Source organism: Chelon labrosus (assembly GCF_963514085.1).
Source record: "Chelon labrosus genome assembly, chromosome: 13".
NCBI classification, from domain to species: domain Eukaryota; kingdom Metazoa; phylum Chordata; class Actinopteri; order Mugiliformes; family Mugilidae; genus Chelon; species Chelon labrosus.
Window position 1 is genome coordinate 4,779,635 of NC_140346.1, and position 22,701 is coordinate 4,802,335.

Below are 22,701 nucleotides of genomic sequence, written 5' to 3' on the forward strand. Positions count from 1 at the left end.
ATCTGCATATGTCCAATAAAAAGCTCTTTATCCAAAACCTTACTGTTCCTAAGGCGATTGAACTTAAAAACAATGAATTGGTCCAAAATTATTTTTAGTAAGTGCAGACAACAAGTTGACAAAGACTAGGTTAGGGCCACTAAGTGTATTTGATTAAATACTATGTTAGAATTTACAGTGTAATAGGCTCACCAACTATTTGCTATCTCTGCTAAAGTTAAGAGCTACAAAACTAAACCTGTGAGCTGAAAGATTATTAAACACCTCACAGAGTTGAAAAACAAAGACTGCTAAGTCAGGCGACGATTTTCTGTCACCGTGAGTGATCCCTTTCACATCAGTGTCATTCAATACGTTGTTTATTTAAAAATATCCTTTGGTAATATAAAAAATTCATTAGTGCAGCTTTAATGAGTCACTAGAGCTGAAAGCTATCAGTGACAGATTGACCCAAAAAAAGAACCACAAATTTCTAGCACTCTGCTAATTGGATTAGCATTACTCAGCCACTCACTGACCTAAAAAATGAACCACAAGGTGCAGCTTCCAAACTGGGCAAATAAAATAATATTAATTTATTACTTTAACAAGAAAAAACACATGTTATAGTGACTTAAAATAACATTACAGCAAGTTATTATGGTAAGAGAAAGTAAGTATTTTGAGAGAAACACTGTAAGCTAAATGCATGACATTTTAAAGTATATGCATAAAGGTGCAGCACTAAGATATCTGAGGTACATGTTGCCAATAGTAGTGTTGACATTAAGAGGCTGAACCTGTTTTAAAAAATGGTTTAGAAGGCTTACAGATATTGTAATTTTGACGTTATTATTGTTGAGGTAGCAGTTTTCTTTCCTCATGGACGCTGATTGTCAAAATGATCCTGTGTAAAATGACCTACATACATTAAGTCAATATAAATATAGATATTTGTGAGTAATATATTTTTAAAACAGGATGAATAACAAGCCCAGAAAACCCTAATCAGAGGCACAGCTGCACTTTACATGATTTTCAATTTGTAGCTTGGTTAGCTTCTCCACTAATCATCTATAGCAGTGGATGCAGTTGTAGCAGTGACCTCAGTGGCATTTGTAGCGAGAGAGGCCGAGGTCCCGGTCGAGGTTCCGTCTCGGGGTTTGGCGCGGGGCCTCATCATCTCCTCCTTGTTGCGTTCCGGTTTGACCAAAAGGACGTAGCACTTGGGCAGGAAGATGCAGGTCAGCAGGCCAAAGCTGGAGGCCAGGATGGCAAAAATCTGGACGGCAACCATGAACTTGCCGCGTGTGCTGAGGTAAGCCGGGACGAAGGAGATCCACACGATGAAGAAGACCAGCATGCCGAAGGTCATGCACTTTGCCTCACTGAAATATAGATCAAAGGCACAGGTATAACTCGGAAATTTAAAAGAACAACTTTAATACTGCCTCTTATATCAGTGTTGTTATGTATTTGTATCAGTTAGGTTCACATGTTTCTTGCTGATATCGGTGCACAGAATGATACTGTATATTTTGTACTTCATCCCATAGGTGTTGCAAGACTGGGTTCTAGATATACGCCAGTGTTTGCAGTCATGTTTATGTAACTTATTTTTTCAATTGCTTATCAGTTATACCTGAAACTTTTGTGTAACCCACCTGAGGTGGTCCTCTAGTTTGCGGGCTATGAAGGCAAAGATGAAGGCCAACAGAGCCAGCAGGATGTCATAAGCAAAGATGCAACAGATGAAGACCACAGAGCCTTCGTCACACTCAAGAATGATCTTTATGTTCTGGGCCGAGGTGTTCTTGACCGGGTAAGGAGGGAGGATGATGAGCCACACTGTGCACGCTATAGCCTGAGTGGAAGGAATGATAATGGCAGTAATGCTAATTTAATGGCAGCTAAATCCTTTGTGATGTGACCCTCTGTGATGATTTGATCTTATCAACAAGTGCCATATTCACTTACATGTTTACCTTATACTAGATATTTACCTGTATTAGTGTTGCCACTGCAGCTATTACCCTCTGCTGGGCGCAAGTAATGCGGTCTACTTCAGGGTTTGGAGCAGCACTGGTATCATTGTTATTAGTCGTGTTGGTTACAATGACATCAGGACTCCCACTCATCGCTGCTGCTTCAGCTGCTGCCTTTGCAGCTTTGGCAGCTGCTTTGGCTCTGACTCGGGCTGCTTTCAGGGCCTGAGCTCTCAGCATCAACAATGCCGACTTACCTACAGCAAAGAAATAAAAGTGTAATCTTTAACCTTGTAAAAAAAAAAAAAAAAAAAAAGCATTATTACCTAACAAAAAGCTCAAGAGAGGATGAAGTCATGTCTAATGGTAACCCACCCATGATGGAGGAAAGGCAAAGAGCGAAGCCCAGAGCCAAGGCTACTTGGCTGGTCATGCAGCTCCAGTGCTGGGGCTCCCCGAGGAAGACAATGGAACAGAGGAAGGTCACCACCAGCGAAAAGAGAAGCGAAAAAGTCAACAGAGCATCATTGGCTTTCACCAGAGGTGTGCCAATGTGCACAATAAACAGCACCTGGAAAAAGAAGAAAGATAAAATTAACTCTGCACAACAGGAGATCTGCGTGCAGGTACGTACGTCGTTGTGTGATTCTGACCCCGACAGCAATAGTGACTAAAGCTCCAAAGGCAGAAATGACGATCAGAGTGATTCCTAGAGGTTCTCCAAAGGCCAGGAACTCGATGATCTTTGGTATACAGGCATCGTGAGCTTCATTGGACCAGTCATCTCCACTGCACAGGATACATTCACGAGCATCTGGCAGTAAGAGAGAAGCGCGGTTATTAAACTTTTTTGGAGCTATGGGTCTTTTGACACCAGCAAGTTACAGCACACACACACACTAGAGTTTGATATGTTTGCAGATGCAGTCTTGCTTGCTTCTGTTGCGGTTTTCCTCTAAAACATGACAGCATTTCCCAGCTCAAGTGAGATGGTTGTTCTTCGAGGTTTTAAACCAATGTACTGTGACAAAATCTGAGGGTTTGAATAAAAGCATGAGCCCTTGGTCTTCAGCCTAGACAGGAGAAATTTTGTCTGCCTGAAAGGAAAGGCACTGGTGCAGAAGCATTTATCAAATCCAGTGAGGACTTTAAAACAGAACAGATCACAGGTCACTCCCATTCAGTAAAGGTTTTTAGCGTTTAATTTGACAGATTTCTCTTGCTCCTTGTTGTTTGTTCTTTGCAGGTCTTATATTTCTTTTATTTATTCATTTGATCATCTTAATACTGACTTGTCGTGTTGCTGATCTCTCCGTCAGCACACGGGATACAGTCGAAGCAGCAGACTGGCTCTCCCTGCCGGATCCCCTTCCTGGTTCCTGGCTGACAGTTCTCGCTGCACACTGATCTGGGAGGCTTTATGCACACAAAAGCACAGATAACTTAACTTGGACACATATATGAGCCAGCTATTTGAGATTTTGAAGGAGCAGGCAGTTAACTGCTGTCTAAATCAATATGCTACTGACCTCCAACACATCATTGTTCCACACAATGGAGTCATTCATTATGTTCATTCTGTCCTCTGGGGCTGCAGAGACGTTGTAGTGTCCCACAGTGACGTAAGAAATCTCCCCATCGCTATTGACCTGCCAGTTAATGATATCATAGAAGCCCTCCACGTCCCCATCGTCAAAGTAGAGCTCCTCCCCTGTGTTCGGCACTACGAAACGCACGTTCTTCAGGTAGTACATCAGCTAATGAAGAAGCAGATAGGAATATATGCAAGTGCCTATAGAGTAAAAAAAAAAATGGCTGCACATACTTTACATTTACACATGCTTTTACCTGCCACGGCTCAAACGCGGTGATGTCAGCACAGCTGCCCCCATTGAAGGGCCCCTTTCCATTTTCACAGTGCTCCAAGTTGTGTAAGGCATTGGCCACAGCGTACACTGCTTTGTACACACTGTGGGAGACACCTTCATCATTATCTGTCTCAAAAACAAATCCTGATCCTCATATGCACAGTTTCTGCCATGTATGAGTGGCAGACTGGAACCTTGTACGGCACAAACAGTTCCCATGACAACTGATCAAAATACAAAATGATCAATAGTTCGTGCATGATGCGAGGGTGGCATCAAAATCTCAGCAAATAAAAATAAACTCTTTAACTGTTTGTAACTGTTCCTTAAACCAAATAAATTGCAGCTGCATAAAGATAAACAGAGTTTTATAGTGTGATGACATTACTAGCATCAGTGATAGCCTTAGCGGTTGCCTGAGTCACAAGAACTGACCTGTAAGTGATTCGTAACTGGGAAACGTCAGAGTAAGTGTTACTGAGCTTCACCAGAGACTCACTCCCAGTACAGAGCCCAGGAGGGACCGCCCTCACCGCTCTGGATAGTGTGCTGTTCACTTCCGCGGCCCTCTGTCTGGCTAGCGTCAGTGCTGTGCCATAGTCCAACGTGCAGTTAAACAACTATGAGACAAAATGAACTTTACAAAATGTGCATTTTCTCGGAGCTGCGTGCGACATGACAAGCAGTTGACAAAACTTCAAGATGTGTGGCTGTATTTCTGTCAAATAGAGATTCTTCCTGGTAGATATGTGGGATGAGACCTATACTTCACTGCTAATTACTATCACTGGTTTAAACTCTGGTTTATTACATTAGCTTAAAGGGATAGCTTGTGGGGTTGCATTAAGCATTTATCCATAGTCAGTGTGTTAACCACAGTGCAAGGGGGTTAGCACAGCCACAGTCTGGAGAAGCAGACATGAGCACAGAAGCCAAGCAATGAAATGTTGTGGACGGGGTCAGCAGCAAGACATATTTTAGCCACCGTAACTGACGTCTGCCTCAAAAAAATCAATATACGTTTAAGTGTCCACTATTTTTAGAATATTATCCCCACTTTACTTTTGTGGGAATGGAAATATTGTTATATGGCTTATACTTCTTCTAAGACACCAGACTCCATTGACAAGACAGTCATTTTCCTTTGCAGAATATGGGAGTTGCTGGTCTACCACTGTCTCAGTGGGTTAGTTTGTTTGTGTATTTGGCCGTGTTAGTTTGTGATTAGGCCTGATTCAAATGAATGTGCTGAAAAACCAACGTCATACAGAAGTAGAGCCGAAGTAGAGATTTTTGTTTTTGTCCACACAGTACGGTGGTTTTAAAGAGAGCAATAAAATAACTGTAGCAACGTAAAGCAATCAGAACATTCTAAATACTGCGCGCATTTACAGTGATATATACAGATTTTTATAGGTGTGTCTTTTAAGAGCTGACCACATCCACATCAGTTCTTTGCTTGCTTTCTGTGCCTTTCCAGTCAGCTTTTCCAAACTGGGTGCACACCAACTAACATCTACTGTGTCGTAGGTAATACTCTGTTTATGTATAAGTATATGTCAAAGAAACCTAACTATCCCTTTAACAAACGCACCGTCTCCCAGAACTCCTCAGTAAGCTTGTCAGCATAAGGGTCCAGATCCAGTAGATGGTCCTGAAGACCAGGGATGTCAGCCCTTTTCACCCCAAATCCCAGAGTGCCAGCCAGGACTGAGTTCACCTGGAAAATAAAACATGCACAACATTAACCTCAGCTCAAAATCTGCAGTTGTGTTTGGACTGGTTCGAGCACCTCAAACATCCATATTCCTAAAGTTCTGTTTAAAGATCAATCAGAGAGCTTTCACTCGAGAGAGTGCTCACCCCAGGCTGGTTGATGAGGGCAGAGGTGACCCAGGCCTCGCTGGCGATCCAGGTGCGGTTGGTCACATTGTTGCGGAGCAGCTCGCCTATGAGAGGACTGAGGTCCACGTCTGATGAGAAGACCACGATGATCTTGGCTGTGGACTCAACTACAGTCTCAACAATACGCTGGATGGCTTCTGGGGAATTCACCTAAAGTTTATGCCCAAGAATGGATTGTGAGACATGTTTTGAAAACCCAAATAACATTGAACTGATCAACATAACTGAAAACTGAATGCTGTTTACCTTGGGTAGCGTCTCAGAGAAGGAGATGCAGACTCCAGCTTCCTCCACTTGCTCCTTGAAATCCTTGATTCCATACTTGCCATAATCATCATCAGCAGCTATGGTCCCCACCCAGGTCCAGCCGAAGTGTAGCACCATCTGGGCCATCGCTGTAGACTGGTGCTTGTCATTGGGAATGGTCCTTAAGAAGGTGGGGAACTGGAACTTGCTTTCCAGGGCAGAACACGTTGAACAATAACTGACCTAAAGATGAGAGAGGATCAACAACTTGTCTCTCCTGTTCACTTGTCTTCATTGAACTTCATGGCTTTCACCTCTGACCTACCTGTGGGAAATGATAAAGTCCAAGTATCCTGGCTGTGGCAATGGACAGGTCAGAGCCGCCTGCGCCTACTAAAGCTGCCAGTGGCGCCCCACTGCCGCAGCGGTAGTTGGGTACAGCTTCATCTTGGCCCGTCAGGTAGGTCAGGGTACCCTCCACGGCCTTGGAGATGGTGAAGCAGGAGTCGTATATGACGTAGCCCAGGTCAGTGTTGGGAAGCAAGTCGTTCCTCGCGTTAATTTCATTGATGGCAAACAGCATGGTTTGGGTCCAGCGGAAGGTACGGAAGTTAAATCTGGAGGATGACGGGGCAGTTATGAAGACGCAGTATGTTTCTAGACATCAGTTTTACTCTATTGTCTCCCAGTATGAACAGTTGTGTTTAGAAATAATTAACTCAGGTCTTCATGTACAAAATTAAAGTACTTGACAACTGGAAGATACTGTTTTATGGTGTTATTAACCAAATTGGGAGTTCACCGACATGTTGATTATTGTTGCGTATATACTGTAAAGGCCTGTCTCCTTAACTACACGGCCTACTCTTGCTAATTGGTCCCAGTGGTGCAGCACTACTCAGATTTAACTTCAGTGGTAAAATCATAAAGTTGAGATTCGGAAATCTCAGGAGTTCTCTATGCACTTGAAACATATGATTAAGATACTCAAGTAACATTAGTAATCACTGAAGGACTAAAATATTACATAACCTAACTTTGGCAGGCCTACAAGATTATCTTTGATTTATTTAACAACATAATCCTCACAAAGATGAAAAAGAAACACATTTAAGTTGGCTCAACTCACCCCTCACACCCCGATGAGACAGGCACACTCGAAGTGTTGCCATCAGTGGAGGCAATCCGCTTGTGAACAGGAAACATCCCACCAATGACGACCTTCTTCTTTTCTACATTCTTGTAGCCGTTCAGGTTGAACTTGGCCTTCAGCTTGCACGTGGACTCTGCTGAAAGGGATCTGCAAGCGTAGAAAAGGACACATAATCCAAGCAAAAAGCGTCTGTTGTCCATGCTACGTGAGAGCAGAGAGGAGTTCGGAGAGCTCTCTCTACGGCAGACAGCGAAGGAAGCAGCGAAGTGTGACAGGTGTCTTATCTGCTCTCGAGGGAGCAGAGCTGCCTGAGGTAGCCTAACAGAATCAGAGGTGCAAGAGTGAAGAGGAGGACCTTGGATTACAGTCACTGGATGGTTGCCTATTCATCTCTATTAATCGTGAAACATATTCAATAATGACTTATTGATTATTTGTTCATTTTAAGACATATCATAGCATTATTACCATCAGTCATTAAAGGTGTATACAGTGAAACGTGGTCCAAACTGTGTCACTTTGATTTAGTCTCCTAATGAAATACTGGACCACTAAACATCCACCAACACACACACTTCTGCCTCAAAGAAATTCAAAGAAACATCCCATCATCTCAGTCCTCCCCGTCTTCCTGTAAATACCAATCAGTTCATTAGCCAGTGCTGGAGATAAACTGCCACAGGCCAGGAGTTAATTGGCAGCTGCATGTGGTAACTTGTAAGAAGTATTACAGCACCGCGACTGTTCTAAAATGGTGTCTCGTCCCCCGAGTGTGAGGGCTGCTGTGTGTTGACGGGTGACTGAACTTGTCTGCGCTTGTCTCTCAGTCAGAGGGGAGCAAAGCACACCTGAACCCCTGTCACAAGAAGGCGCGCCTGCTAGGTAACAAGAACTAACTCAACACAAATAGGTTCTTAATTAGATAAAATGACCTGGTAAACGTCTTTCAGTAATATGGCACTCACATGCGTCACTGTTATTAAAATGCCCCAAAGAGAAGTTCTCACGCAGAAAGAGGGAGTCTAAAGGGAAAGGAGATATTTAGATGTATTCCTTCCATCTTGTGACAATTCAAGGTTCTGCAAGGTGTTGACCTTGCAGAACTAGGAAGTTGACTAGATCCCAAACAACTAACAACATTCTGTTGCCAGACACCAGAGGACACCCTCAGAAGGCCCATGTCCATTCTCTGATGAGTCAGCTGTTTTGGAGGCACAAGGGAGACCGACACAAAGTTAGTCATAATGTTATGCCTGATCAGTGTATACAGTAGTTAGGAATCAACAGAAAGCTAATTTCAAAGGGCTGCTTTGTGACCTGCATGAAGAGATTTTATAAGACACATGGTTGAACATTTTTTCAATGTATTTTGCTTTCCTATTATACTTTTTCATTTTTCTTCACATGCTACCAGGAAAAAAATTAATTAATTCATAAGGGTGAATGGAAATAAGCAAAATAATTTCCACTCCCAGTGATTTGACCTTACTATTTCCTTTGTTAAATGGTCTTGTTTGTCTGTAGCTCTTTTCTACCTATTGGTACCTATTGGTACCTATTGGTACTCAAAGCGCTTTACAGTCACAGAGGCATCTACCTATTAGCTCACACAGGCACACACACATTCATACACCAGCAACTGGGAGCAACTGGGGGTTCAGTGTCTTGCTCGAGGACATTTCAGCACGTGTCACATTCCAGGGATCGAACCGCTAACCCTCTGGTTCATGGACAACCCGCTCTACCTACTGAGCCACAGCCACTTTTTTTTTAAGTGTTAAAAACACTTAAAAAAAATTACATTCCACTACATGAATTTTCTATGAAGCCAGTTTTGTTGATCAGATTTGGCTTGGTAATGATTCGCCTTGCTGAAAAATGGAGGAAATTTCTCTACAGTTTCGGCTCTAGTATACATCAGAGCTTTCCGTCTATAGATTGACTGGTACTTTGAGCTACAGTATTCATGATCCCTCCATCTTCACCAAAGCCCCAGTTCCAACTGAAGAACAGCAACCTAAACATGATGCTGTAACCACCATGCTTCACTGTATGGCGTGTCTCTGCTGTTGTGATGTGTTTTTCAGTAGAAAATTCTGTCTTGTTGCCATGCTCCCCCAAGGACCTGACAGATGAATAAGAGAGAGATAATTGTCACAAAGCTCCTTTATTGTTGTTGCCAGACTCTTGGAAGCCACACTGACCAGCTCTCTCTTTTGTCTTATCATCAGTTTTGATGTGTGTTACATAGTATATCCAATGCTTTGAAATGTTTTTGCTATCCTCACCTGAGTATTACCACGCAACAAAGAGATCTTATTGATGCGTTTTAAGCTTTTTGTGTTTTTTCCACTTAATTGGACTTTACTGGACATCTGACCTCGAACCATTTTCTTTCCTTAACTTTTTTTCAAAGTCAGAATGTCCCTACAAAAGTGAACATATTTCATACACATTAAGTTTTGTCTGACACTGCAAAGGCTAAAAAAAAAATTCTAAAAAGCAAAAAAGTTCACCATTATCGAAGTGAGAAGTTTCAACATTGAGATCTTTATTAAAGCTCAGTTTTCCATTGTACAAATGTCATAGTTGAAACTGCATGCGGTGGCTTGGTTTGAGGCACGTTACTAAGGAGAATGAGCACTGTTGACCAAAATTAAAAAAACAAAAAAGAACCTGACATAGAATTGCATAACTTAATCTTATTGATATTTCAATTAAATCCAACTACAAAATTATATTTCCATTGTAGCAGTTGTTTTTTTTATGGAGACATATGCAACATAAAATACACACGTATAAAAGGCAAAACGGAAGGAGAAACACTAGTAGCGCTTAAGACACGTTAGGAAAACCATTCATTTTGCCACTAAAGGTTAAGAATAGAACAGAGGGATGAGAGGCACCAAAGCAAATTCTGGAGGCGTGAGAACCACCACATCCGAGTGAAATGTCTCTAACGGGGTATGATGCGCTTTTTAAAACTCAGTTAAACCTGAGCGTTGAATTCACTGAGGTCTAAATAACAAGACTGAGACTAGAGATGGTGTTGATGTGAATGTCCTGACAGTACAGTACAGTACAGAAATAAATCAAGCTGTAATGCCTTTCTGTGACACAGTGAACTTATGTTAGAAATGGCAACACACAGTACTCTCAACTTGACCTTTGACAATACACACTTAAGGTGGTGAAGGTTCCACTGAATGTATGATTTATGTTGATAAAGCACAGAGGCTTTAAGGGTGAAATAAATGTGCAAAATATGCCTCAGCACAAGAAAAGAGGAGCCAAGTCATGATGGAGTGACAACAGCAACTGACACAATGTGGTTATAAACTCTACTGTTCTTATAATTTTGTTATTAGTCCTCTTGCCTTTTTATTCTTCTTCATAAAAAGCATACATATTGCAGCATGAGGAGAAACAGTGTTAGATCCTCCTTTCTGGAAACATAAGAGTCCAGGTCAGGTCACACACCAAAGAAAAAAACAAAAGAAAAAAACACAACAGAACAGGCACATACAAAGTTACCCCATCACATTGGCCTCCTCCACAGCTGAACATTAGTCATTACACTGAAGCCATCTTGGGTTGACCTCCGTCCACCGATGGGCACAAGTCAACAGCTCTCGTCAACAAAAGCTCAGAGAAGCTTTTAATGTAACAAAATTATAGATCACCACAGCATATTTTACTTTTGGCAAAACAAAAAAAGCTTAAAATTTGTTGATTGGTCACATAGGCTGCCCGTTCAGTTTTAATTCTGCTCAGCCAGCCTTCGTCGTAGCACAGTATACAGGCAGAAAGTGAAAATGAACGAATAGAGAGGATAGTCTTAGGCTGAAATCCTTCTGACTACAACAGTGAAACAAAAACATCCAACAAAATAAAAATAAGAATAATTCAAACCCTCTCCTTTCTTTTTTTTTTCTTTCCATAACACTACTGTTTACTTGTTTTAATCATCGTATAATGCATCCTGAGGCACAACATCAAGTCCACTTACTGAACTTTCACAGCTTCCCGCCACTTGCCTTTAATGGTTGACGTCACGAAAGGAAGCAGCGATTTAACATTTCATCTTATGGGAGGAAATACACTGTTGTACATGAATTAAAAAGGACAATATATTATCAACATTAATCAATCCCTATCGCCAAAAATATTAAGACCGGGGTAGAGTGGTGGGAAGAGCAGAGCGATAGCGCCTTTGCACATGCGCTCGTCACAGTACGGTCTGCCTTCCGTGGGAATGTTAAAGAGAGAGGGGAGGTACAGGAGGAAGGAGGAAAGGGGGGGGGGGGGGGGGGGGGGGAGGAGAGCGGTTGACCAGCCCTCTCTGATTTCTGGTGAGTGTGTTTGTGCATTGTGTGTGAGTGCGTGTCCTGTCAGGTGCGGTGTCGTGTTGTGTTTTATTCCCACTCTGTGGTGCCGGGCGGTTTGGAGGTCAGGTCGTACATGACCCTGGAGATGCCGGGGATCTTCTTGATCTCATTTACCATCTTCAGCACCACCTGGTGAAACAGAAAGGGAGGAAAAAAAGAATTTAAAACACTGAGCTACAGAGGAAAGTTTAAATACTTTCTAAATAATAATAATAATAATAATAACCCCTGGATAGTGTCCATGATTAGTAATTTTCCAGATTTGGGGGCATAAACATAGAGGTTAAATGGCGAATCATGTCATACCTCCTCTGGGATATGGTTGCCCGGCATGGCAGCGATGCCCGTCATGAAGTCGCTGGTGATAAAGGTTCGAATGACCACTGAGCGCCGGCAGGACGGCTGCTTTTGCAGTGGGTCACGGTCAAAGTGCAGGGGGGTTAGGATGACCGGCATCTGGCTGATCTTACCGGAATAGCCTGACAATAAAACATTTATTGAGTATGGTTACAATGCCTAATTGTCATGTATCAAATGCATTTTTGTTGCGCAACATGAAATATCTACACACTAAAGACCCTGAAGAAAAAGACTGAACTCTGCTGTAGATCGATGCGTATAACATACGGATGGCAATGGATGTGATTACATTGCCTTAAATGTCCCAGTTATGATTGGGTTTATTCACTTATTCCATATTAGTTTTTGCAGACTTAAACATCTTATTTATATATACAGAGATGTGGACATACAGAAACATGCTAAAATGTCCTATTTTAAATCATATTTTAAGTTGTACAAATAAATACAGAGCTTAATCTTAGAGAGGCCGTGGTTTGTAGCAGTCTAATCCATTCATTATTGTATTTGTGTCAAAGCTGATTTTCTTTAATTCACTTCTTGATGACATTTAATAACTCTCTGCCACTTGACTTACTATACACAAAGCAAAACTTCCACTTATTTCATTCATTTCTCTGTGAGGACACTGCTCCTCTAGGAATCTAAAAATACTTTTTCTTGTCTTTTGTCTCAGAGATTCTTTTTAAAGTTCATAGAACAAAATAATTCATTTGTAATCCAAAACACACCGAGTTTGAAATGTCTGAAATATCTCCAGAACACACACTTACCAGACTCTCTAAGAATAGAATGAGCTACAAAGTCAGCCTGTCTGAGCGTGCTCAGAACGCCTGTGGTCAGGAAAGTTGGGGTAATGTCTGTCGGCGGCTCCTTCACATGGGACCCAAATACATACACAACTCTGTAAAAAGGAGAGACGTGAATAAATGAATGGGTTATACTGATCATTGGAAGACGACCATTACAGAGAAGCTGTATAAAATAAATAAATAAATTATTTAGGTTAAAGTTACCTATTGATGCTATGGCACATGCGAGGGATGAGTCTGGCCAGGAACATAAGCGACTCCCAGTGTGGAGATTCTTTACTTGTGACGCCGCACACGTAACTGTAAGACCGGCAATCACCCTGAGACACAAATATAAAATTAATTTTTTGTTAAAACAACTGTGAAATTTCTAAAGTCTACATAAACCGTCTGTTACTTCCAGCAAAGGCCGTGAAAGCCGTCTGTGTTTGTCTCCTACAGTCTCCTGTCTCACCCACAATTTGAGGTTTAGGCCAAATTTAAACCACTTGGCCTTAAACAGGAAGCATAGGACACACCTACGGAGACACTCTGTCACTGGCTGACTAAAATGTTTATGTGAGGAAAGTAGTCACAAGCTTCCTTTTGTAAGCAACACTGAAAGTCAGCTTTAACAAATGGAAAGTGAATTTATTTTTTTTCATATCATTTCTACAGAACTCACGTAAAAAGAGGTAAAGAGAGAAAAGAAAAAAGAAAAGTCTTTATGTGGGTGTGTCTTGTGGCTGGCCACTAAATTACAGTTCTAACACAATAACAGAAAAACATCTGGTGTCTAGGTCCCACTGCATGTCCAGACATTTGGATTCTCTACATACTTATGCAACATCTCAGGTGTCCACATAAACAAATAAACTGTATTTGGACCAACCTTTAACATTTTAGTGGGGCTTTGAAGAGTTCGACAGGACTACCCGAAGTCTATTTTTACTGAAGATCAATAAATTTGAGTTGTATAGAATGGATAAGGGTTGATGCGCGGTTTGAAAAGGTTGTTCAATCAGTTACCTGGACGCCGACTGTTTTGATGGGCAGCAGGAAGGCATTGAGTGAATGAAGGCTGGTGATCTGCATGAGCTTCTCCTCCTCCTCGTCTGATATGCACGACTTGACTCTCTGCAGCAAGGCGTGGGGCTGGAGAGGAGAGAGAACGAGACGCAGCTTTATAAATACGGAACTGGAGGAGACCAGAACATGTTGAAAAATTCAGCTCTAAGTTGCGATTAACGGATCATTAAGAGAACACTTGGTTACACCATCTGTTTCACTGCACTGGCCCACATTTATTTGGTTAAATCTCTCCAATGTCACACCAATACGCTCTCCTGATATTTGCTTTGACAGTCTTTCATCTGAACATATATAGTATAATATCTCAATCTGGACTCATTTCTCAAGTTCTAAAGCTCTTTCCTTTAGCCTCAACTAGACACAACACAGCTATAAATCACCTCTGTTGTTTGGCTGTTGGTGCAATGCGACCAACCAACCAGCAGAGGCTGCACATTATTAACTCCGTAATTAAACCAGACAGCACTAACAGCCATGAATGTCTTCTCATTGTGTGTGTGGGAGGCCCTTCTACTGTTCAGTTTCTGTTTGGCATATTTATTACTCAGATGCTGTGATTCCCGAAAATGAAACTGCATCTGACAAATGAATCTTGTTGCTAATGAAACTACAGGGAGCTACTGATGGATCAATACACAGCTCCATGCACTGCTTCTATTCCTACAGCACTTTAATGACCAGTATGTTGTGATGCTCGGAGCTGATTTATTGTTATAATCCCTCAGTCCTCTGTCTGAATCTGTGTACAAGTTCTAGTAACTGATACTCAAAAATGGGCTTACTGCAGTGCAAACACTTGCAAGCAAAGCAGAGTGTCAGTTTAAAGTATTCGTAGGAAGATCTGCCAACTGAACTTTACAGAAAAATATCAGATGTGTCAGTGCTTAATGCCTTGCCATTAGATTTTCATTAGATTAGATGTATCTGTAATTCACTGACCTTTTTGACACTTGCAGAGAAGTCTGTGATGATTTTGAGGATGTTGTTTGTTTCGGCAAAATCCTTACAGATGTATGGCTCCTCTGCACAAATCACTCTAATGGACAAACCAGGACCTAAAGACAAAGAGAGAGAGAGAGATGATTTGTTGTTATCATATACAGGAGTGGTGTTAAGTCTGAGTCAGTAACTGGCAGCATAATGGAGAGGAGACATGTTTAGCGAGAGGACACAGACAGAAAGAGGTCAAACACTAAATATCACCGTAAAATATATTGATGCCAGTCTATCTGGTCAGACACATCGTGTGTGTTCATGTACTTGCCAGGAAAAGGATGCCGAGAGACAATCTCCTCTGGCAGGCCCAGCTCTCTCCCCAGTGCTCTGACCTCATCTTTATGGAAATCTTTCAGTGGTTCGATTACTTTGCCCTGGAGGATTACAAAGGAGAGGAATCAGCATGGAAACAGTGAGGGGGAGTAAGGGATATGCTTGGGTGTTGCATCGCTGTGCATTTATATGAAAGGGCGGAGGAAAAGAGGAACAACAAATAATACAGTATATAAGCATTAACCAGCTAATAAGAAGAAGAAAGAGCATCCTTCACAGAAGCTCCTGTGACTTCTAGTGCAAGAAATATAAATCTTGTGCGACTCTGATAACCTCTGATTATAAACTGTAGCAGGACTGAACAATTCTTCTGCAAAATGTTCTCAGCATGAACATGAATATTATAGCAATTACACCGATCAGCCACAACATTAAAACCACTGACAGGAGAAGTAAATAACATTGACCATCTTGTGACAATCCAGTGTTCTGCTGGGAAACTTCTGAACCTGGCATTCATGTGGATGCTACTTAGACATGTACCACCCACCTAGACCAGACCAGGCACCCCCACCCCATAGCAATGACACTCCTTGATGGCAGCAGCCACCCCCAGCATGATGCAGCCTGACACAGACACACACACTGTAGGAATAACTCAAAAAAACATGAAGAACAGCACAAGGTGTTGACCTGGCCTCCAAATTCACTAGATCCCAAACTGATCAAGTATCTGTGGGATGATCCACAGAGGCCCCTCCCCTCAACCCATTGGACCCAAAGGCCCCCACTAACAACATTCTGTTGCCAGACACCACAGGACACCCTCAGAAGGTCCATGTCCATTCTCTGATGAGTCACAACTGTTTTGGAGGCACAAGGGAGACCTACACAATATTAGGAAGGTGGTCATTATGTTATGCCTGATCGGTACATAATAGTGAATTTAGTTTTGAGGAAGAACAATGACTTTCAGCTGAAGCAGCGTGCTGAACATGATGGCTATACTCTGAACCTGCTGTATGTTTCAAAGAGACTTGATCAAGTCAGTATTTGTGTAATCATGTGATCAGGTAAGACGAGATAGAACTTGATTAATTGCCAAGGTAATTCTTGAATGTATGCAGTACCTCATCTCTGAGTTTGCGGATGAGCTCAGTGTCGTTGTGGTGTGTCTTGATGACCTCTGCCTTGCCGCTGGCAAGATGAGAGGCACTTTCTATGAGATCTGGCCTCAAGGTACCCTGGGCCAGGATAACGTCTTCTGGCTTCAGATTCATCTCTCCAATCACTTCATTTGCCACCTGTCAGGCAACAAAATGTTCAATGTGAAATACAACATACTGATGCATAGGCACTATATTAAATGTTGAGACATTACTTGTTAGTTAAGCAACAAAGATAATCTGGCAGGTTAAAAAATGATTTAAGAATCACTTAAAAGTCAGCGCTCACTTTGACAAATGTGTCTCCAATAATTTTCCTTTTCTCCTCGGGGTTGGTAGTCATGTTCAAGGTCTTGCTGATGCGTTTCCGTGGCGTCCTGTCCTCGTCAGAGATGGGAAGGGTTGTCGTTCCGTTATAGAAGGTGTGTGCCGCATTTACCACTGAAGAGAGAGTAGGGACAGAGTCAGGGTTAAGAGAATCACAAAATATTTACAAAATAAAATCTCATTTTCAAACACCTTTTCAATATAGATTTAGTCTGCAAATATCAAAAAAATAACAACCGTCAACACAAAGTACCATTTTCAAATACATTTCTTTTCCACTCCATTATGAACTCCTATTAGTATTGTTTCTGTGTATCACCAGACTACGAGGTCTTGCTCCTACCTTTGAGTTTGATTCCCAGCTTGGTGAGGGCCTCCTCCACACTCTGACTCTCTCTCTTCCTCATGAAGCCGTTGTCGATGTGAACAGCTATCACCTGGTCCTGGTTCAGAGCTTTGTTGAGGAGGGCAGTGCAAACTGTTGAGTCCACTCCACCACTCAGTAGCACCTGAGGATATTATCAGAAACGACGTCTTTAGAGGTAAAGCTGTACTCTGCTGGAGTCGGTTCAAACATGAATCACTTGTCTCGAGTTTACCAATAATTCAGCTGTATCTGTGTAGTTTGTACTCATTTTAGTTTTTTGTTTTAGCAGTCATAGACGTGTAGTTTCATCTATTGGTGGACTGGAAAATATTAAATCTAAGGATGAGATGAATACAACTGTGGAACCGTTTTCCTTTTAATGAGCAGACTACCAGCTCTTGGAAATCATCCAAAATGACATACTAGCTGCATTAACAAGCCTTAGCAGAGAAGAGTATAGTAACACATAGTGACAAATGTGGCCCACAGACTGTATTTTAGGAAAAAAAACATTATAAATCCATACTCTGAGCCTGTTTTCCACACTCTTTATCAACTTTACATTCCCCTGAGATGAAGCCCAGTTTGAAACTGCTCAGGGAGTCGACCATCTCTTCTCAGATAGAGCACGGTTTAATTTGAGAGTTTAATTGGTTCTACTTAACTTCCCACCACTCCTGCTGTCACCGCTTCCTCACACTTCACATTCGGCAGATAAATTGTGCCAAGAAAATGCATTTCTTCTGTCACCCCTTGGAAATAAAATGGTTTGGATACTAACACACGCGCCAACAGAGCTCTGAGCAGTTTCACTTACCAGCACTTTAGACTTGTCTACTTTTTCTCTGATCTCGTTGATGCAGGTCTGCTGGCGGTTCTGGACTGTGAAGTTACTCGTGCATCCTGCAATCTCAAACAGGAAGTTACGCAGCATCTCCATGCCTCGCTCCGTTAAGTCAACCTCAGGATGAAACTGTGTCCCGTATAGCTTCTTCTGTTCGTTAGCAATCCCTGGTGAGAAGAGGTGATGAGAGGTCCATTATGAGGTTTTCTAACATAACAAAATACATCTGTTTTTTAAGGACTTGCACATAAGTCTATGACCACAATCTGCTTTTAGATTATGTAACGCCTCCTATGTTGTCTGCTGCTCACCAGCAACGATGTTGCCTGACTGGGCCACCACTTTAAAGCCATCAGCAACTTTATCCACGCTGTCTCCGTGGGTCAGCAGGACCAGTTCCTCCTTCTGCAGGCCTCTGATAAGAAAAACACACACACAGACGTCAGAGGAAGATATGTAGTGTTCATTAATACGCATATATTTACAGTTACTGTTTTTGTTAAATTATGTGTGAAAGACAGTAATAAGACCCTGCGGCCTTCCATATACGCCTCTGCAGCATTTGTGTAATAACCAGGGGAAATATGTGACTGCTGGTATGCAGCTTCTGTAATAAATATGACGGTGGGACAAACCGGCTGGGTAGCAGTCACGTTTTACAAACTGTAAACACATACACACACACACACACACACAAGTTTTCAGGAAGCAGGGCGATTACAGAGGCTACAGAATTAATATTTGAAAAATGTGTGTTCTGTGTGAACAGCATACAAGTTAGGTCCATTTGTGATTGGAAACTAACACATTTTTATTATTTTAGCTGTTCATCGAAAGATACAGAGGTTACAGTTATGTAATAAATATGGGTGGTCAGGTGGTCCACTGTCTGCAATGGATTCTGGACAAAGTATTAGAAACTAACATTTTTACTTATGTTCATTTGTCCAATCACGTTTAGGCCCATTACCCTCAAAATACTCTCAAATTAAAGCGGATAGAGTGTACATGTGTGGACCTAACTGCATGTGCCAATAGTAGTTGCAATTATATGCTCTGTCTAGTGAGCCATTCCAGTTGAGACACAAAGTGTTACAGCACTGGCCTCCAAATTCTAAAACCAACGGCGATCAAGCCTTTGTGTGCGACACCTCAAAAGCTTGTGCATTATAAATTCAGCTTTAACTTAAAATCAGTTCACAGAATCTGCACACTCTGATAGGTTGCAGTATACCAAGTAAGAATATAGAGCTTCATTCTGCACCTAACGCAGGATAAATGAGCTGTGTTCCACTGTGGGACGATGCTGGCCAATTAAAGAACAACATCTCCATCAGCCTCCATTACACTGAGTTGCTCTCTACACTGTGTGTCTGACCAGGCTGGTTTAGCACCAAGTACATCTGTATTTTCTGTCCACATCCACAAATTGCAAGAATGAAAACAATGACAACCACCACTGTGTGTATACTATCTACTGACATGTACATATGATATAAGAACGCATGAAACAAGACTTTAGTCCAGATCATAAAGCACAATACCTGTAAAGGGAGCAAGTGTTGTCCAGCCCAATACTGAACACTCCATCCTCCCTTACACTCTTTCTGTGGACTGTCCCGCCGAAAACTTTATTCATCATCTGAAACATAATCATACAGCTGAGTCAATACTGAGAGATAGAATTTATAATAGTGTGATTAAAACGACGGTGCAACTGCACAATAGTTTTGTGAAATGTGCTCAAAAAGCTGCTGGTTTTACTTTTCCTGTTAGCTGGGCAAAGTGAGAGATTAATACCCTCAAACTACTTAGCTAGCATTAATGTACGCCTGAAGATGATGGAGAAGCCAAAGCCGATACAGGAAAGCAGTTTGGAGTATAAATAATGTGTCACTACTACTAATACTACAGACGCAATCTGTGTAACACTATTGTTTCCTTGAACAAAGGGATTGTGGAAGAAGGCTAATTATAAAAAAACCTGCCCTACCTGCATCCCATAGCAGATCCCAAGGACAGGCTTTCCTATGGTGAATATAGCAGGGTCAAACCAGGGGGCATCTTCTGCATACACAGAAGCTGGACCACCTGAAATAATGATTGCCCTGAGGAGTGGAAGAGAGAGGAAAAACAATCAAGTCAAACATGCGTTTTAAAGAACTGTTAATACTTTGATACTGACAGAGCTGCGTGATAAAGACGCTGGGAGGCATAAAAAGGAAGAACATATGTGGATCATGTGCTTTTCATTCTCACCTGTAGCCCTGTTCTCTGATGGCGAAGGCCGGAGTCTCTAAGGGGAGGATGTCGGAGCGTACACACAGCTCTCGCACCCGTCTGTCAATCACCTTCCCATACTGGGCCCCTGCATCCAGGATTGCCACCGCCCCCTCACATGACCCATTCTGCTCTGCGCTGCTGATCTCCAGCTGTGGGCACACACATTAAAAAACACATGAATGTTTACACACACAATTCTTTACAAAGAGAACACGGCCCTAATACTGTTATACAGTTTGTTGGAGGAGGCATAAGGTAACTAATTCATTGTGGACTTTACCGTGTCCCAACTCTGACCTCCCCGTGGAAAATGTGACTCGATAAGGCCTAACATAATTAAGAACATGTGAGCTACAATTCAGAAAGACAGCCACTCTTGTGGAACGTGCTGCAACCATTAACCTCATCACCATGATCACATGAAACCAATGGTTATTAGTGAGGAGGACCCTTGTGTGAAATTTCAAATTTTAGCAGGATAGATTGTTTCTGCCCAGCAAATACGCACACCTCTGCTTGCTGTGTTTTTTAAATATATTAACAATATGTGCAATGTTTACAAAGTTCGGCACACGGTCTAGAGAGATGGCAGATAACAGCTAATTAACCTTCTTAAACAATAAAAAAAAAGGGGGGTAAACAAGAGCTGCAAAGAACAGAAACATGATCCCACGTGGTTAGTGAGTACACTTCCGCCGTGGATGTTTCTGAGACAAGTTGCATTAAGCTGCTACCCCTCAACTCTAATTTCTTATCAACAATATAACCGTTAAGCTTGTAGTCACAGGAGCTGTAGCAGTGTGACCACAAGAAAAACATCCCACCATTTTACCGCAAACTTTGCCAAATCAGCTGACAACACATCAGTAGTAATAGTATCCCGGACCGGTAACCACAAGTTGGCTCTGACTAGCTTAGTGACGACGTTAGCAAACTGACAGTTGACATTATGTTGACTCAAAGTGTATGACAGTAGCGGTGTAGAAAATAATTGTGTGTCCTAAGCTGAATTTCCCTAAATGAACATCACAGCTAGCATCGTGTAAGGTTTTCACTCAGCGGTACTGTCTTTACAATTTCAGACCGCCCGGCTAAAGCTAGCTAACAATTTAGTATGTAGCAAGCTAGCGCTGCGATAGAATAAACAGTGGGCATCAGCGTTAGCTTGTTAGCATCACGTCCTGTGAGTAGCTGGCTAGGTTAGCGGAGCTATGCTAAAACCCACGCGGTGCTTAGAGCTGAGGGGTTTTGGGGGAGAACCACCATGAGAAGGAGGCAACCAAAGCTGTTAGATAGATATGTCAAATGTTTATTTTATGCTAAACATTACAACTATAGCGTCCTTCTAGTTAGCAGCCACGAGCAACATGTTAATACTGCAACAGGCATACAATCGGGTACTCGTTACTGTAGATAACGTTACATGATCCCTAACTTTCCCCCCCGAGGTACACACAGGCCGTAATTAACCGGGGGGGACTACAGCAACAACCTGGGTCTTAACACGAAGTCAACCGGGCTACCAAGTACCGGGGCCGCGGCTTCTCCCCGCTCCACTGACCTTGCTGTCTCCGTTGCACAGAGCCATGGAGGACTGCCGTGTTGAGGAATGAGCTCTCCCCTTCGCCTCGGTGTCCCAGGTCTCACAGAGAGAGAGCTACTGTTAGCCGCTGCCTCAGCACGCCGACTACTGTCAGGAAGGCAGACTGGGCTGTAGAAGATGTCACAGTCTCTCCTCCGGCTCGGGAGTAACTTTCACAGAGGGAGCAGACTAAATAAGTATGTCTGTGTTTCATGGGTGGAGCGCAAAGTTAAGTCCAAAAAAAATCAAAATGAGAGTGAGGGAGAGTGACCCCAAGGAGGATGGGCTTAGTGCGGTTTGACTCAGCCTCTTAAAACCTCAACAAACTCCGATAATTAAAATGTTTAGGTCTTTATAAATATCATATAATATACATTTATATAACTATAAATATCACGGTAGGGTTTTTACATAAATAATTTAGGGATGTGTCTTGATCTGTTACCCTTTCAAAAAAACTACAAGTACGTAGTTCATAATATACATCAAAGAACTCAGTAGAGAACGTCTGTAGTTTTCAAAAAAAAAAAAACTCAGATGGTAAAGCATTTTTAGATTTCTCCAGTAAATGAGTTATCTGGCAAATTAAGTATTTAATCCTACACCAATCAGCCACAACATTAAAACCACTGACAGGTAAACAACATTGACCACCTTGTGACAATTCAGTGTTCTGCTGGGAAACTTTTGGACCTGGCATTCATGTGGATGTTACTGAGACATGTAGCCTAGACCAGACCAGGCACCCCCACCCCATAGTAATGACACTCCTTGATGGCAGCAGCCATCCCCAGCAGGATGCAGCCTGACACAGGAACACACACAAAAACAGTTTAGGAACAACTCAAAAAACAAGATGGCTCCGCGGAGGGTAGCCACGGTCTATCCTTTTGGACCAAAGGAAATTCCTTGTATGTGTAAACATGCTTGGCCTATAAAGTCTGATTCTGATTCTGATTCTGATGAAGAACAGCACAAGGTGTTGACCTGGCCTCCAAATTCACTAGATCCCAAACTGATCAAGTATCTGTGGGATGATCCACAGAGGCCCCTCCCCTCAACCCATAGGACCCAAAGGCCCCCACTAACAACATTC

The 22,701-nt window shown here is 42.2% G+C and overlaps 2 protein-coding genes across 2 annotated transcripts; both read right to left on the minus strand.

Moving 5' to 3' along the window:
- Positions 1-1,045: 1,045 nt before the first annotated feature.
- vmn2r1 (vomeronasal 2, receptor 1) lies at positions 1,046-7,407 on the minus strand (the record flags this gene model as incomplete). The annotated part of the gene is made up of 14 exons (XM_084559505.1): positions 7,113-7,407; positions 6,309-6,600; positions 5,984-6,226; positions 5,696-5,887; positions 5,427-5,552; positions 4,268-4,452; positions 3,813-3,933; positions 3,494-3,721; positions 3,257-3,380; positions 2,618-2,778; positions 2,340-2,535; positions 1,983-2,221; positions 1,644-1,843; positions 1,046-1,367 (listed from the first exon to the last, which is right to left on the minus strand). The coding sequence occupies exons 1-14, from the start codon at positions 7,334-7,336 to the stop codon at positions 1,046-1,048; spliced, it is 2,853 nt and encodes a 950-aa protein (XP_084415631.1). The 5' UTR covers positions 7,337-7,407.
- Positions 7,408-9,666: 2,259 nt separating this feature from the next.
- gmps (guanine monophosphate synthase) lies at positions 9,667-21,835 on the minus strand. Its single transcript, XM_084558668.1, has 16 exons — positions 21,585-21,835; positions 20,000-20,172; positions 19,734-19,848; positions 19,285-19,382; positions 18,052-18,155; positions 17,714-17,907; positions 16,873-17,038; positions 16,492-16,643; positions 16,167-16,340; positions 15,032-15,137; positions 14,707-14,822; positions 13,705-13,830; positions 12,901-13,016; positions 12,658-12,788; positions 11,831-12,003; positions 9,667-11,653 (listed from the first exon to the last, which is right to left on the minus strand). Exons 1-16 carry the CDS (start codon positions 21,609-21,611, stop codon positions 11,552-11,554), a joined length of 2,073 nt encoding a protein of 690 aa, XP_084414794.1. The 5' UTR covers positions 21,612-21,835; the 3' UTR covers positions 9,667-11,551.
- Positions 21,836-22,701: the final 866 nt, after the last annotated feature.

Excerpts from the sequence above, each read along its gene's own strand:
- gmps (XM_084558668.1), bottom strand. The coding sequence starts at position 21,611 with ATGGCTCTGTGCAACGGAGACAGCAAG. Across the intron at positions 16,644-16,872 it reads GCTGGGAATCAAACTCAAAG|TGGTAAATGCGGCACACACC; the intron begins GTAGGAGCAAGA and ends CTCTCTCTTCAG. Across the intron at positions 14,823-15,031 it reads CTCTCGGCATCCTTTTCCTG|GTCCTGGTTTGTCCATTAGA; the intron begins GCAAGTACATGA and ends CTTTGTCTTTAG.